Raw genomic sequence first — 17,722 nt, forward strand, 5'->3', positions numbered from 1 at the left:
CTTAGGAATGTAAACTGGAGCTACCAATACGAATTCTGCAATGTAGAACCTACACCAAAGGGCCTTCCCTTTGTTCCCTCTGCAAGGAAGTAGAAGGGTCCTTGTGCTGAGGGAGGGTATCTGCCTACCCATCCCTTACCCCTTACCAAGATCACACCTTATCATCAAAAGGTTTAAGGGAAAGAACATCATTAACATACAACTCCATACTGAGCTGCCCCCACTGTAATCTGCCCACTCAGCCATCTGCCTGTCCACTTGTTCAATAAATATGGATTGGACACCAGGCAAAGGTTAGACACAAGGATGCAGAGATGGATGAGGCTCCTGCCCTTCAGGAGCTCCCAGTGTAATAAGAAAGACAGACATTTAAAATAAATAAGTAGATGGGGCTCCTGGGAGGCTCCATCCATTAAGCATCCAACTTGATTTTGGCTCAGGTCATGATCTCGCAGTTCATGAGTTCAAGTCCCCCATGGAGCACTACACTGAAAGTGTGGAGCCTGCTTGGGATTCTCGCTCTCCCTCTCTCTCTGCCCCTCCTCTCTCTCTCTCTCTCTCTCAAAATAAATAAACTTAAATAAAATAAATAAGCAAAGATACTCTGAGTGGCTCAGTTGGTTCTGACTCTTGATTTCACCACTGGTCATGATCCCGGGGTCATGAGATTGGGCCCAGCGTCAGGCTCCACACTGAGAATGGAGCCTGCTTAAGATTCTCTCTCTCCCTTTTCCCCTCTCCCCTGCTCACTCTCTCTTTCTTCCTCTAAAATTAATTAATTAAATTAATTTTTAGTTAATTAATTATTAAAATAGATAAGTAGAACATAGTGTGGTATACAACATGTTATAGCAAAGGCTTTTAGCCTGAATTCATAGATAGATTTTAGGGTGTTCCATAAAATTAATTATAAAAGTTACATATGCTGCATATTCCCTATTTGTCACCCTACTATGTCTTCTTTACCCTGCTCTGTGTCCCAGAAAAGCTGACCTGTATGGACTCTGTTGGACAGGCTCACTTGGCCATGGGTTTTTAATTGGTTTGGTCAAAGGGCAGAACCACAAGGAAATCCAAGAGAGGGAGAGAGGAGAGTAGGGATATATATTTCTCCATCACTGGTTGCATCCTCTGCCCAAGGCCACAACCCTTACTAGCTGCCTGTCATAGCCACAGCTATAGTGCTTCCTGGGTTCCCCTTAGCTCTTTAGGTTTATGGGTGGTAATTGCTTCCATTTTCTTGCTAGCCCCAGGGACCTTCACCATCCCTAATGGGTACCCTAAATCCTGACCATATTTTTGTTAAAATCAAACTCGCTTCAATCACTTTGAGTATGCAGGTCCTGAAAGTATGTGAATCAGATTTCATGACTCAAAAGAGGTCCGTGACTCAAAAGACTCATTCTCCAGGCCTTGGCTCAAGTATCCACAGTCCAGGTCAAGTTCTTCTATCACATGCCCAGCAGGATCCTAAATCCCTCCTCCAGAACACTTACCTTAGCTTGTAGCACATTCTTATGTTTTGTGTTTGACATTTATTAATGTCAGCCTCTCCTATTAAGTTCCATCAGGGATGGAACCATGTCTATTTCTTCTCATTGCTGTTCCCTCAGCACTGTGCATGATATATCAGAGATGCTCATGAGATTTGTAGAGAAATGAATGACTGAGGGTGCTATTTGGGTCAGACCATGAAGGGTTAATTTGCCAGGAAGCACAGACCAAGAGTCTAAGAGCCCACCTCAGAACACAGGAATTGGTGAGCCTGCTCAGTTCCCCCAACCTAGACTTTCTTAAGCAACAGGAAAAAGGCCACCAATGCTTCCTTTTCAACCACAAGATTAAAATAACCCAGAAACATTACCTTTACGTCAAGGGTGAGTATCAGCTCGAACTGGCTGTAAAATTCCGTGTGGCTGAGTAAGTGGTACTCCTTTGCTGTGCCCAGGAATACCTCAATGTCGTTCAAGGCAACGTCAACTCCCTCTCGTGACTGGCACTTGTCTACAGCTTGGGAAGCCAGAAGGTAGATTCCTGCTTCACACCACTGGCTGACCTTTTCAAAAGAAACACAGTGCCCTATGCAGTCAGCCTGACCACAACTCTCAGGAGGTCTGAGCTCATCTGTGGTCTAGAAGGATCCTAAGACAACGGGAAATTGTCATGGGACAGGATAAACTTCAAAGGTCTAACCTCTGTCAATGCAACTATAAGGTGGACAAAACAAAACTAATTTTACATCTGTCCAATTCTCAGGGAAGTCATCCAGTCAGTATAAAAGAATTGTATAAACATTCTTCTCTCTTCCACTGCTAGTGATTGCTCATCTCCAAAAGGAGAGAGTTAGGTATTCCTAAGTTTGGTCTAACTGTTGAGAAACGTAACCAATGACTTTTTGGTTTTACCTTCTAGGCTATTCATTTTGCATCCTAACTGGTTACAAGAGCATAGGGTGACAAATGAGCCATTAGGCTTGGGTCTTCCTAGAGAAGGGAACATACCTTTTAACAAAAATACTACTTTCCTCTGTCTGCATTTGCATTTACTGGCATTTGTCTTTCCTAGGGAAGCATCAAAGAATGCAAAGCTTTGCAATTCATGAGAATATACTCAAATTTTCCAGAATGCTGGGATGAAATCAGATATGTGATGAATTCTAACCATTTAATTTTTTAAAGACCTAAACAGAAAGACAGGGACCCTTGTGCTGCCTGAATATTTATGTATAAAGATGGGGCCAGTGCAAGTACATCTGCATTTTCATTTACCATGTGACCTGAAGAGCTACGTAAAATAACTATACAGGGGAAAAAGAACAAAAGAGAGTACTTCAAAGAAATTATCTCTAAGTGGGAAAATTATAGGCAACTTAAGTTTCACTATTTTTCCCTAAATTCCCTAAATTTAGTAGTAGTACTGAATGTGTACTACCTTTAGAATAACAAAACATAATAAAGATATTTAAAAATTAATGATTACCAAGGTGTAGGGATAAGGAGGGGAATGGGATGTGTAGATACTCATAAGTAACTTTTTTCCTCCTCCTTTCTACATTTTTGGATTTTCAAAATAATATAAATCATGCTTTAATATATAATGTGAAAACTTTCTCTTAAAACATACCTAGATTTGCAGAAAACATTAAGCTGGGGTCTTCTGCAGAGTCACACCAAATACTTGCTCTCCCAGACACACACACACACACACACACACACACACACACACACACACACACACACACACACACACACACCAGCATTAGGGTATTATCTCTAGAGCAGCAATGGAGTGAGAAAAACATCAGCTGATACTGCAGAATTTAGCACACAGGGCAGGCTGTGCACCAGGTCCTTATAAGCCACTTGCTTCTGGAACAGCTGTATTTCATTGACATTAAAATCCCTTTGGCATTGCGATCATGTAAACAGCCTGGGCGAGTGCCCCCCCACCATCAGAGAGAAACAGCTATGGGAATGGAGCTTGCTGACTCATGGCCTTGAGCCACATGCTGCTGCAAACAGCTGACAGAGAAGGCTCCAGAAATCACTGCCCCTGCTGACCAGGCACCTGCTCCAGAGATCACCGCTAAAGGGCACCAGGGGCTGCATCCATTCCCTGTGAACCCTCTGCACACAGCGTTGCTGTCTAATCCAGGGAGCCTGGGGTTTGGAATTTGGCAGTTCTGACTTTAAATCTGCAATCCCCTATTGCTACTCCAGGTGTGGTCGTAAGCAGTCACCTATTCCAGAGTTTCTCAGAGTTCTGGTGTACTATCTGCACCAGAATCACCTGGGAACTTGGTGAAAATACTGATTCCTGGGCATCATCCTAGACTTACTGAATCTGAGTCTCCAGAATGGTAGAGAATCTGCAATTATAGCAAACTGATTCTCATGTATTAAATGTTGTGAACCAATGTTGTGACTTAACCACGATGGATATCAGTTTCTGCCTCTGTAAAATAATGCCATTAATACTTTCCTCACAGGTTGTCTTGAGGATTAAATAGATGACATAATTATGCTTCTGGCAGGAACATAGTAGGTACTCAATAAATGGTAGGTAGGAGTGTATATTGGTCATTATTACTTCAGCTTCAGCTTCTCTAAAAGTATTAATTATCTGATCCTATATATGAGGAGAAGCACTTTTCAAATATAGTGCTTGGTTCTCTGTCTGAAGGGGAATCAAGAAATGTCCTGTGGGGCCAGGCCAAAACATGCTCTAAGTCCAGATCTATTCAGAGGAAAATGAACGTTAGTTCATTCTAATGGGATATGGTGGGATGGTGGGGGGACTTTTACCTCCAATGCTTCTATGACCTAGATTCTGCACAGTTTTTAATGCCCCTGGAGCACTGTTTCACAAGAAGTACATTATCCTCTCAGCAATCTTGTGGGGCAGGGAGGATGAGTATGATCAAGACTGTTTTTGCAGAAAATTTAGCAAACATCATGGTCATGGCTTTGCTGTGCTCACCTTGTCCAGCTGTCTATGCAACTCCAAGGACTTTTCTAAAATGTCATATTTTTTCTTGTTTTCATTGATGAAGTCATCGCAGAGGTGCCTGAGCTCTACACACCTGGGTCGGATGGAGTCTGCCGCGTAGTGGTGGCTTTGGATGAGCTGATCCCCGATTATTGCAAGCAGCTGGGCCTTTTCCAAGGGCTCCTGCAAAGTGAATGTCCACAACCAAGCATCAGAAGCCAGGTCATGGTGGGGCACCTGGGTGGCTCAGTCGGTTAAGCGTCTGACTTTGGCTCAGGTCATGATCTCGCCCTTTGTGGGTTCAAGCCCCTCATCAGGCTCTGTGCTGACAGCTAGCTCAGAGCCTCGAGCCTGTTTCAGATTCTGTATCTCCCTCTTTCTCTGATCCTCCCCTGCTCACACTGTCTCTCTCTGTCAGAAATAAATAAAAACATAAAAAAGAAAAAAAAGAAGCCAGGTCATGGTGAGGCTGATATTCGCCTACCATGTGTCCCAAACCGGAACAACTTAGGGAGATGTTGATTCAGGTCTTAGGCTGAGAGTTAGAGCTGGGGATCCTGGGAAGGCTCTGTGGTAGTTCAAGGTCTCCAGGAAGTCTAGCCTAGTCCAGGGTCACCTGTATCTTGAAGAAGAGCAAACCATTCATTCAAATGTTTGTGGAGTTCTGGGCAAGGCACCGAGGATATACTGGTAACAAGCCATGATGTTTAGTCTAATGGAGAACTCAGATTATTAAATAAATTATACCAGTAATTCAATTATTACAACTGTGATAAGTTCTTGGCAGAAGAGCATGAGGTATTATACTGACCAGAATTGAAGACTGAATTCTCTTGTCAACTAAACGGAAAAGTAAAAGGATCAGACATGCAACCATGAAGAGAGAGTAGAGTCAGCTGAATTTGGGAAACTGGTAAAGATCTACTTTGGACAACTCTATAAAGTGTCGTGAAACTTTAAGAAATATGTTTATCAAAACCCCTTCATGTGACTCATAGGATCCCACTCTGCTCTGACTTCATCTGTCCAGAAACCACACCTCCTACCTCTCTTCATGGCTCACTTTGTTCTAACCACATATGTCATGTTTTTTTCTGTTTTTAATTCATTCATCACATATTACTGAGGACCTTCCAAGTGCCAAACACTGTCATAAGTGTTAGGGGTTTGGTGGTAATCAAAGCAACAAAAATCCCTGCCCTCATGAAGCTTACATGCTAATAGGACACACAGGCAATAAACAATTAGATGTGTAGATTATATAATATCTTACTTGGTGATGAATGCTATGGAGAAAGATCAAATGGGGAAGGCAGGGCAGAGAGTGCTGGTGAGGGGTTGTTATTTTAAGTAGGATGGTGAGAGAAGGACTCACTGAAAAGGTTGCTATCCACGCAGTACAGAAGTGTTAACATAGCAAGACTGAGACTGCTGTCCTTGCAAGGCCTGTTTGTAAAGTTAGGCCTTGGGTGCCATCTAGGAATATCAGGAGGGTTCCTGCCATCCCCTGATAAGAATGACTCACTGTGCCATTTGTACAAACAATATGTTTTATACTAAACCCCTGCTTTCTTTCTGGGAGTATGGAATTCTTTTATATGCCAGGCAGAGGCTACCTACATGACCAGCCCCCAATAAAAACTGGGCACTGAGCCCCGAATGAGCTTCCTTGATAAGACAACATTTGACAATAGTGGCACAACCCTTTGCTGGGGGAATCATCTGATGGGACTCCACTGGAAGAGGATCTTGTAAGCCTGCATCTGGTTCCTAACAGACTTTGCCCCATGCACTTTTCCCATGTTGATTTTGCTTGGTATCTTTTCACTGTAATAAGTCATAACCATGACTATAAGTACATGCTGAGTCCTATAAGTCCTCCTAGCAAATCTTCAAATCTGAGGGTGGTCTAGGGGACCCTTGACAGAGAAGCCAAGGCCTGAGGTGAGGGACAACCCATGCTGTACTTGGTGGGGACAGGTTTGACATATTCAGGCAGCAGGAGGAGGCCACTGTGGCTGGAACAGAGGAAGCAAATGGGAAAGAAGTAGGAGACATAATCAAAAGAAAGAGGGAGACTGGATTGGGGAGAGCTCTGATGCCACTGTGAGTACTTCAGCTTGTACTCATTATGATGTAGGGAAGCACGGGAGGATTCTGAAGAAAGGATCTCATTCATATTTTTAAAAGGATGGCTCTGCTCTAGTGTTGAGAATGGCAGAGAAGAGGCACAGCAGTGAGTAGCAGGAGCTGATAGCTCCTGTAGCAATCCAGGTAGGAGGGATGATTTAAACAAGGCTGGCAAACAAACTAGTTTCACACAATTCCAGGACCCTGCCTCAGGGTCCTTCTCTTGGATGCTTCTCCCAGGTTGGCTCACCTCCTCACAGAGCCTTCCCTGATTACTGTATCTAAGTCACTCCCAGCAACACACCCACCTAGGCCCTTTCTCTTGCTTCACTTTCATTCTTTTTAACAGCATTTAACCTCTACCTGAAAATATCTTCTTTGTTTACTTTAACATATGATTCTCTCATCCTCCACCCACCCCTACCAATACGTAAGCTCCATGAAAGCGCATAGAAGCATCTCATAAATATTTGATCAATAAAATGGATTAGCCAATGAACTAGAAGATGCAGTGATATACTTGGCTGGACTTGTGTGAAACAACATTGACCTGTGAGTCAACACAGATGATTTCCATGCTTCCAAAGGTCTCCAGGAGCTGAGAGGCCATGTGCATCCTCATGACTACGTCAAGCATTCCAGTGAGATGCATTTTCCCTCGCTTAACTTTTTACAGTAACACAAGGAGTTATGACGACTCCAAGTGATGACCTCACCCCTCTCTTAACTTATAGTGGTTTCTGGTTTCAACAATCTCAACAACACTGCTCCCTTACTGGGCCAGTCATTCACCAAGCCCTGCAGAGCCCATATCCTTCTTAACAACTTCCTCAAATTCTGAGCCCTTCTCTACCACCTCCTGGGACTGTTCTGGCCTTCCTGCTTACTGACCAGGACAGTTAGTCTCTTTGCTTTCCTTCAGGCTCTCTTCAAATCATCCTCCATACTGCTGATGAAGCAGCAACTCCATTATAGCATCTCATCACATCTACATCACTGCCAAGCCTCAAATCCTTCCCTGGCTCCCCACAGTCTTCATGAGAAAAGCTCAAACTCCTGAGCAATGCAGAGGGCCTTTCATTACCTGGCTCATACCTGTAATGAGCCTCTCACTCCATTTCCTTACCCCCATCCTCTATTGTAACCCAACTTATGACCCGTTCATAGTTCTCCAAATATTCAGGCAGTTTTGGGCCCCCATGCCTTCTCTGCTTGCTCTCTCTGCCTAGAAAGCCCATCCTTCCCTCACCACTACCCTCACCCCTCACCTCCTGATGCACCTACACCCTCTGGAGCTAATTCTACATCACCCTTCAGAGTTCATCCTCTCCAGGAAGCTTTCTCTAACTCCACCATTTAATTTTAATGCCTCTCCTCTGTGTTCCCATAATGCCCTGTGTCTTTCTTGATCAGAGCACATACTTCCCTGTATTGTGATCACTAATCTATTGCCCATGCTAATGCCGCAGACCCTTGTGAGCATAAACCAACTCTTATTCAGCTTAAAACATGCCATGACACATTTTAGGTACTTAGGAATAAATGCTTGTTGTGCAAAACAAAACTGAGTAATGGTATGGGAATAAAGTGATGCAAATCAAGCAGTAGATAATTAAAAGAAGTCATGGATAAATACCCAGTGCATTTGGTCTGTCCAGCAAAGGCCAGATGGTCACCATCACATAGAAAAGGTCAGAATGCTAATTCCTGAGACAGTGATTTTTAACTGTTTTGCTCACTGCGTTATCCTCATAATTTAGAACCGTACTTGGTATAGTAGGAGATCAAATATTTGTGAAATGAATGAAGAATGAATGAGACTCTCTTACCAGAACTGCTTAGCCACTGCAGTTTGAACATAGGAAACATTCCATTGCACAGTTTGCCACACTACCTCTGTGATATTAATGACAACAGCTAATATTTGTGGAGAGCTTACTATAGGCCAGGCACTATTCTCAATGTTTAAATTGACTGTTTTATTTACTCCTTACAACAGACCCTTAGACATAGGCCCTGTTTAACAAAAGGGAAGTAGAGGCACAAATGGCCCAAAGTGATCCAGGTAGGAAAGAGAAGAGCCAGGTTTCAAACTCAGGCAGTCTGGCTCCAGAATCTGGTTCTGACCAACAAACACACACAGAAAAAATGGCTGTATTTGTTCTGCCTAAGCTTAGAAATCCCTTTTGGTTGATCAGATTCTGATTCTCATTTGGTTGACCAACCTGTCTGATTCCAGTCAAATACAAAAACATGAAAATTTGGCAAGGAAGTCTGTTGCCTTTTTTTTTTATTAGGTCCAGCTGCCAAATTTATTAAGAATGGCACAAATCTGGGGGGCCTGGGGAGCTTATTTGGTTAAGGGTCTGACTTCAGCTCAGGTCACGATCTCACAGTTCATGAGTTCAAGGCCCATGTTGGGCTCTGTGCTGACAGCTCAGAGCCTAGGGCCTACTTCAGATTCTGTGTCTCCATCTCTCTCTGCTCCTTCCCTGCTCACATTCTGTCTCTTTCTTTCAAAAATAAACGTTTTAAAAGCTTTTTTGAAAGAATAGCACAAGTTTTCTGGGCTCAGGAAACTTCTCCATGGGATATTTCCCAAGTGCTTTGTAGTGATGACAGCCTGCCCTTTGCTTGGCACGCAGCATCTCACCCTTCAGGACTGTTTTTAAAACACTAAGAAGTTGGAAGAGAGGTGTGAGTAGCAGGTCCAAATGGGTCTTGGGAAATGATCCATACATAGAACTCAGGAGCCACACTAGACAGCTGGAAGATTACTCTACTGAAATGAATGGATAATAATAATAGCTTCCAGGTTCTGATCATCTACTATGCTCTAGGCACTCAGTCCTGATGAAACCTCTACCTCATTTCATATTCACAGGAATAGGAATGATTATTAACAGTTTATAAGATGAGGGGTGGGGCACCTGGGTGGCTCAGTTGGTTGAGTGTCCGACTTCGGCTCAGGTCATGATCCCACGGTTTCTGGGTTCAAGCCCCACATCGGGCTCTGTGTTGACAGCTAGCTCAGAGCCTGAGCCTGTTTCAGATTATGTGTCTCCCTCTCTCTCTGACCCTCCCCTGCTCACGCTGTGTGTGTGTCTCTCTCTCTCAGAAATAAATTTTTTAAAAAGTAAAAAATAAATAAAATGAGGGGATGTGTTCAGAAAGGCTAAGAAACTTGACTAAGAGCACACAATTGGTATTTGTGAGAGCAAAGATTTGAATCCAGTTCTGTCTGGCTCCAACACCTATGTCTTGTCACCTTCCAGCCTCTTGGCCTCTTTGCATGTGCTATAAGTGATGGCTGCACAGCCATGACTGTTAAATCCTTCAGGAGCTTCAAAGAACTTTACTGTAAACTGCCCCCCCTGCCACAATTTGCAGCTTTTTAGTCTATACACAGCTTCTGCTGAAGAAAATCTGGTGACAAAATAATCAGATTTCTTTCTAATGAGAAAGAAATGGCTGAATTTTGGTGCTCCAAACACAAGCCAGCCTGGCATCTTTCAGATGCTGAGAATTCCAGAATGCTGGATAGTCAAGTTGCAGCATGTAATTCAGAAACCCTTATTGTAATAATAGCTTATTCTTCTCCAGACTCTACTGCTATGACAGATGAAAGTGTCTACTGTGAAAGAAAATGATGAGAAAGGGTGATGGAACCCAGAGTGAACCCACAGATAATGGCCTAGGAATGGAATATACATATGGAGAAGTGGGCCAGATGAAACAAGAAAGGCAGAAACTTAATGGCTGTTCAAACTGAGCGTACACATGGGAGTTCATTGTACTAGTTGATCTACTTTTGTGTGTGTTTGAAAATTTCCATTAAAAAAAAAAGCCATGCCCCTCCAGCTAGATTTATATCCCTAGGAGGTTAATGATCTGGGTTCCAAGCCTTCTTGAACGCATGCTATAACTGCTGGCCCCTGGACATATGGAGAGAGGTCAAGGCCGAAATCAAGTTGGTTCCTCTGCCCTGTCCTTGTCTTCTCCCTGATGACCCATCACCAAGGGCCCCAGCATGCCTTACAGTCACAACCCTAGAGCAAATTCTACTTTTAAATAAGAGTAGGGGCTGAAACTACCACTGTTTCTCAGAATCAGAAATGAGCACCCAAAAGATTGCTAAACTGTCAAACCAGACAAAGGTTAAAAAAAAAAAAAAAAAAAGAATGGGCTCAGCACACAGCAGGAGTCTGGTCACTGAGTTGGCTCAGAGGATACCCATGAGGATGATATCACTATACAGTGAGATGGCTATCAGTGAGTGGCTATGCCAGTAGGGAAGGTGACCCCTGAATGCTGAGTGAAGGATAAACCCAAGCAGATTTTGGTAGACTCTAGCTAGTCATCACCTTGTTCCTTTAACACTTTATAGGACAAATGGAAAGACTATCCAAGCCTTTATCATTTGAAGAAACACTGCCTCTTAGAAGTCTGAGGGAAGACATATTAACAAGATTCTGGTTATGATAGGATAGGTTCATCGAAAGGCAGAGAAATAGGTCTACTGCATCCTTTAGAAAATAAGTAAAAAACTGGATAAGTAAGGCACAGGATGTGTAAAACAAACGTGCAGTGGGTTAGTCTACCTGGTTCAGGTACTTTGCTCATGACAGATGAATCATGGGTTCACAGAGCTTTCCTTTGTCCCATGACCATAGGTTTCTTCCCTAGCTCTGATCAGCAGTCTCTAAAATATGTACCAAAGATCAAAAGTCCAAGGAGGTAGGCAGAAAAGAGAAAGTGGATGTAGTCATGCAGATCCAGCCAACCCAGCCAACTATTTTAAAACAAAACCCAGACTACCCTCCAATGGATTCCACTGAAATAAAATGCAATCCTCACTGTCATCACTCTCACTTTGTTCCTTCCTGGCTCCCTAAGTTCCAGACACATTCCTTGAACTCATCAGCCTCATTCTTGCCTCAAGAGTTTCACACCTGAGACTTCTCTGGCTTGTATGCTATTCCCCAAATCTTTACAAGGCTATCCAGAGTTCAGATCAAAGGACACCTTCTCAGAGAGACCTTTCCTGATTGCCTGAGCTAAAGTAGCACCCTCAGTCACTTATATCTTGTTATTTTCTTCCTACCATTTGTCATTATCTGACACTAGTATTTATTGGATTACTTTCTACTTCTCTCTCTCTCTCTCTCCCCCCCCCCCTCTCTGTCTCTCTCTCTCCAGCAGAATGTAAACCCAGTGAGAGCAGGGTTTTGATTACCTGGTTTGCCACCATATCAATGGAACCTAGGACAAGGAATACATGGTAATGAATGAACTCCTTCAGGTCAGTAGCTATTTTCATTCATATATATGCCATGAATATAAGGACTGGGCTTGGTGAGGCTTTTTCATACCCATAATATAAGGACTGGGCTTGGTGAGGCTTTTTTCCCTAATATATGAATGTATATAAGTGAAAATATATAGTAAAGTGAGTTCTCTCTTGAAAAAAAAAACTGAAATTACATAAAATTGGGACTGTCTTGAGGAATCTGAGATACATAGTCATTACGTACACAAAATCCAATATTTCCACTGCTTGATAAATGTTTCTGATCATTCATGCCTACAGAACTAAAATGTTTAGCTGTCAAATGATCACTGATAATAGAAGGAGGGCTCATAGGGAAGGATGATATTCTTGAATGAGAGTCTGGGTGTACAGGTGGGTCCATGTGTTCACACTTGTGCAGAAGCACCTCCAGCTAGCTCTTACGGTCAGAGTGAACCTCGTTTGTATTTGTTACTTTGGTGAGAGGGGCATGTCTCTAACTATAATGTGCATGTCAGTCACCTGGAAATCTTATTAAAATGCAGATTCTGAATCTTAGGTGAGTGGGGGGTGCCTGAGATTCCATATTTCTAACAAGTTCTCACTCAGGTGACACCTACGCATTGGCCAGAGGACCACACTTTGGGAAGCAAATCTCTAATATTGCAAAATTACCATCTGGAAAACATACATATAGATTAGCTCAGAAAGGAAGTGCTAATCATCAAGGACATAGTCCCCAAGAGACAAAATCTAATTTAAGAATAGCAGAAAGGAACTTCTCTGGAAAGAGAGGACTCAGCTCTCTTAATTTGTAATAACCCAAATTTGTAAGGACTTGAAACAGTATCACTCCTATCTGCTGACTTGTGTGCAGATCTGGGAAACTGTCTAATTCCGGTATGACAATTGTGAAACACATATTCTTTCACAAGTTTGATATTGACAATTTTGGGGGCATGAAAAAGGAAAAAGCCTTGCCAGCTCCGTGTAGCAGCAGAACTGATGTCAGCCAATTTCCTTCTTACCATTCTGCTTGTTATAAAACTAGTTGGTATCTTTTTTTCTGGTTTCCCCGTTTCAAGTTTCCCCTCACCACCAACTCCCACACCCACATCCTGCCAGAAAATAATGTGCCCACTGTGACCTTTCCTCACGCTGCTTCTCTACCAGCAGGCATGTCTCCTGGTACCCTCCCCCTACCTGGGGTGGCAGTGTGGTGACAGAAAAGGTAGGATTTGGGCATTTCTGTGTCCCTCAGCAACCTTCCAACAATATTGAGTGGACGTGATCTGTCACTGTCCACAGTAACTTCCTTCCCAGTCCATAAAAACAGGAAAAAAACAAACCTGGCCTTCTCCTTCCAGTTTTTTGTGTTCCTTAAGAAGTTGCTCCACACGTATCACACTGTCTCCAATGTCTGTAAACTCTGCTTGCTCTGCCAACAAATTGTCTAGGGCACGCTTAACCTAGAAGACACATTAGAATATCCAGAAATAAGCCATGAGCATCTCTCTGGAAGTATAGGTTTGTATACACTGAGTAAACTTGAAAATCCAGAAAGGATTCAGGACTTTAATGTATCTACATATACATTTTTTTTTTACAGCTTATTAGCTTTTAGATTAAGCTTGGGGTGGGGGTGGAGAGGGGAGTGTGGTGCTGAGATACATGTAGATGAAATAGTAAAGCTACTTTTACAGTCAATCAAAAAGGAAGTTAGTTAAGTATCCAACTCTTAGTTTCAGCTCAGGTCATGATCTCATGGTTTGTGGGTCTGAGCCCCTCATTGGACCCCATGCTGCCAGTGCAGAGCCTGCTTGGGATTCTCTCTTCTGCTCTCTGCCCCTCCCTCCTTTTCCCGGCCCCTTCCCCGACTTGCACGCATGTGCATTCGCACACACACTCTCTCTCGAAATAAATAAATAAACATTTTTTAAAAAGGAAGACAAACCATACACAAAATGTCATGTATGCCAACAGGAAAATGGGATTCTAGAACATTGCTACCCCACTGAAAAAGGAAGAAGATAATCAATGAGGAAGCAAGAATATAAGGAGGAGGTTGGATTAGGGAGGACACTCAATATCCATTGTTCAGGGGGGAAGAGAGAACCAGAAGTCACTGAAACATGAAAGGAAGTTGTATTAAACAAGAAAACAACACCTCATGAAAATTGTGCTCAAAGTGTTGTAGTTGTAGGCATTGGTTAAGCTTCAAGTGATGCTCGGACCAAAAATCATTAAAGGCTTTTTCTGTCTCATCCAACTGAAGTAATAACCTGTCAAGAAAGAATGAGAAAGTAACATTGTGGTTAGTATCAGGACAGCCACATGAGTCCATGTAGGCTTATGTAGATAGCTCCTATGTTTCTTGTCAGTGATATTAATTGTGGGAATCTCCTTATCATACAAGTCTCTGTCACCTATGACTTTCTCATGATTCAGCTGGCTCCCACATTTTCCATTTTTCAATCAGGACACCCTCAGAATGAGGTAGAAACTTCATTTCAGATGCAGCTACTGTACTTTCAAATGTACCCCTGGTAACCTTACCTCTGTGCCTATTGTTTTCTACCTGAGATGACAGGTGTGTAAAGTACAGCACCCAACAAACTGTTATTTAGAAATAAAGATAAAATAAATACTACCATCTCCTTTGAAATCCTAGGATGAAAGCATGCACAAAAGGGGAGGGACAGCATTCTTACAAAAAGATCTCTATAGATGGATACCATCTTTTTGCCTTTGTTGTCTCAAATACTATTTTTTCTTGACCCCAGCAAGACACAGTAGTAGCTGTTCTTGCTTGTTTTGATCATCGAGTTCTATATATCCTCTCCTCTCTCACTCACCTTTCCATGGTAGCTACATTCTCTAGCTGATTGGGATTGAGTTTGCTGGTGGGACTTTTGGTGGCTGGTTCTTGAATGCATGACAGCAATGCAGTTCCTTGCTTTCCAAGTAATTTCAACTCATCCTAGAGAAAGGAAAATATAGTTTGTCTTAGAAGAAACTAACAAAAGCAAATTCTTGGTAGATTTGAGGTAAAGAGAATGGCAGATCAGGTACATCTTTTTCATTTAGGAAATTAAATGCTAAAGAAGTCAATCTGCAGCTTTCAAAAATTAATTAACTTATTTATTTTTGTTTTTTCAATTTAAATTCCAGTGTAGTTAACATAAAGTGTTATATTAGTTTCAAGTGTACAGTATAGTGATTCAACAGTTCTTTACTTAGTGCTCATCATGGTAAGGGTACTCTTAATCCCCTTCACCTATTTCTCTCATCCCCTTACCTACCTCTCCTCTGGCAATCATCTGTTTGCTCTCTACAGTTAAGAGTCTGTTTTTTGGTTTGCTCTTTTTTTCTCTGTTTTGTTTCTTAAATTCCACACATAAATGAAATCATACATTTGTCTTTCTCTGACTGATTTATTTCTCTTGGCATTATACCCTCTAGATCTATCCATGTTATTGCAAAATGGCAAAATTTCATTCCTTTTTATGGCTGAGTAGTATTCTACTGTGTGTGTGTGCGCGCGCGCACACACACGTGTTCACGCACACGCCCGTGCGTGTATCACATCTTCTTTATCCATTGATCTATCCGTGGACATTTGGGCTATTTCCATAATTTGACTTTGTAAACAATGCCACAATAAACATAGAGGTGCACATATCTTTTTGAATTAGTGTTTCTGTTATCTTTGGGTAAATACAAGCCAGTGGTATTACTAGATCTTATGGTTATTAACTTATTTTTAACAGGTAACACATACACATGATACAAAATCCAAAATATGCAAAAGGGTATACATTGGAAAAAGTAAGTCTTTTGTTCCCTGCCCATCCACTTTTCTTCTCCAAAGCAACAACTGTTAAGTTTTGTGTGTATCTCAAGCTGCTGTTGTGTATTTAAAGCAAAAGTAATAAATCAATAATTTTAATTAATATTATTTAATTATTTATAGTAGTTACTTAATAATTTTAAATTTATTAACAAATTAATAAAATCTGGTTCTAATCCAAGGCAGAGACCAGAGACAAGAAAATGACAGATACTGAATAAGTGCTACACACTGCCTTGCAATAATAATGTAATAATTTGATAGTTGAGCAGGAAAAAAACTTCGTCTGGTCTTATCAATAGACACCTGCTTCTCCTTCTACCTGCCCCCAAAGTGTGGCCTTGTTCAATTACTGAAGTTTGGTGGAGATGGGCAGCAACTTCGGGTTGGTATGGAAAGAGCCATACTTCCATGGCAACTCTATTCCTCTCCTTTTACATGGGGCGAGAGGGCTTTGTAATTGGAGAAGATGTCAGTTATCTCCTGCCAAATCCAACAACTCTAATCCAATAATCACACAGCACAGGTCATCTCTGTCAATGCCCTGAGCAAAAAAAATAGGCCCATAGTTACAAAAAAATATGCTCTATGCACATGAACCCTGAATCTCTCCTCAGGCCTAGCCACTGCCAGCCTTTACATAGTATGGAGCTCATTCCTTGTGGGAGGAGTTTCATACTTCTCCACGCTATTCACACTCAAGTACTGGCTCCCTCACCCTCATGCCTTTGTTCTTGGTCTTCTATCTCACTCTATTATTCATCCCCTCACAAGCTTCTGCTGTCGAAGCCTCAAACTTGTCCCTGGATTTGGTTGATGATACAAGTTCTTTGGCCCAAGTTCTTTGGACACCCTCTATAGCTCTGTCCACTCCAGGTAGTGCCCTAAGTCACCCTTTTGGCTGGTACTCCTGCATGGGAACTAGACACATCCCTTCTTTTCCACTCTCAGGTGTCAGCTCTCATTTCTTCTTATGTCACCAATACTCATTAAATATTTGTATGTTGGATGAATTAATAATAGTCTAAAAGAAATTAGGTTGCAAATGAATAAGGACAAATAGGATATGATAGGGGAAGGGGGGGCCAGGAAGCACTCATTAGCAAGTGCTCTTACCTTTCACTCATCCTACCTTCTAAAAAGAGTCTTGGCTTTTCTCAGTTTCTTAAATGTCCTTGAGATTCCAGAATTCCAGCAGGATTCTGGCATTACCATTAAATTATATATATATATATATATATATATATATAGTGTGTGTGTGTGTGTGTGTGTGTGTGTGTGTGTGATGTAGAGTTGGGAGGAAGGGCAGAGGCGTCAGAGAAGTAGAGGCTTATTGCCAGGGCAGAAGGAGAGTTTTGAAAGGAGAAACTCGGGAGAGAGATATACCCAAAGAAGTGCAGAGTGTGAGGAAGTGTGTGAAAGAGGGACTGTGGGTCTGATTAAGTGATGTCATTCACTGTGTATCCCCTTCACACTATCAAAAAATATATATATACAAGGGAAAGTCAGCTTCAGCAGGGTTACAAAAATCTGCCATAAATACACAGGGAAAGATTGAGGAACTATGTACTTGGAAAGTGAAAAGGTAAGTTGCCCAGGCCAAAAGTGAAGTTTTCCCTTGTCCATAGTAGTAACAATTCAAAATATTTAATAACTGTTTAGAGCAGGCACTGACCAATCAGCACAGATATTGGATATAATGCTGAAACAGTCCTGAGGCCAATTATGGTCCATGTGTTAACCCCTTTTGAGGCCAGAATTATGAGGAGGTCTCAAGGGTCCTAGGAAATGGGCCAGAGAGGTAAAGTTGGGCACTTGTGGAACATAACTGGTATGGCTGTCCCAGTGTGTACTTATTCACAGTTCCACTATTATGGAAACAAGCAGTTGATTCAAAAGACCCACTTGATACAGCAGACAGATTGCTTCAGGCTCAAAAGAATTTAAATTTTCTGGGGAGAATT

The 17,722-nt window shown here is 42.0% G+C and overlaps 1 protein-coding gene across 1 annotated transcript in view; it reads right to left on the reverse strand.

Moving 5' to 3' along the window:
- Positions 1-17,722, reverse strand: part of MCF2L2 (MCF.2 cell line derived transforming sequence-like 2) — a gene marked incomplete at its 5' end in the record, with an annotated part of 252,251 nt that overhangs the window by 122,934 nt on the left and 111,595 nt on the right. Inside the window, 5 exons of the mRNA XM_039242331.1 lie at positions 1,865-2,056; positions 4,480-4,671; positions 13,258-13,377; positions 14,076-14,190; positions 14,764-14,888. Coding sequence (XP_039098262.1) covers positions 1,865-2,056; positions 4,480-4,671; positions 13,258-13,377; positions 14,076-14,190; positions 14,764-14,888 — 744 coding nt within the window. The remainder of the gene's footprint in view (positions 1-1,864; positions 2,057-4,479; positions 4,672-13,257; positions 13,378-14,075; positions 14,191-14,763; positions 14,889-17,722) is intronic.

Source organism: Hyaena hyaena, unplaced genomic scaffold (assembly GCF_003009895.1).
Source record: "Hyaena hyaena isolate Hyena2069 unplaced genomic scaffold, ASM300989v1 scaffold_213, whole genome shotgun sequence".
Taxonomy (NCBI): domain Eukaryota; kingdom Metazoa; phylum Chordata; class Mammalia; order Carnivora; family Hyaenidae; genus Hyaena; species Hyaena hyaena.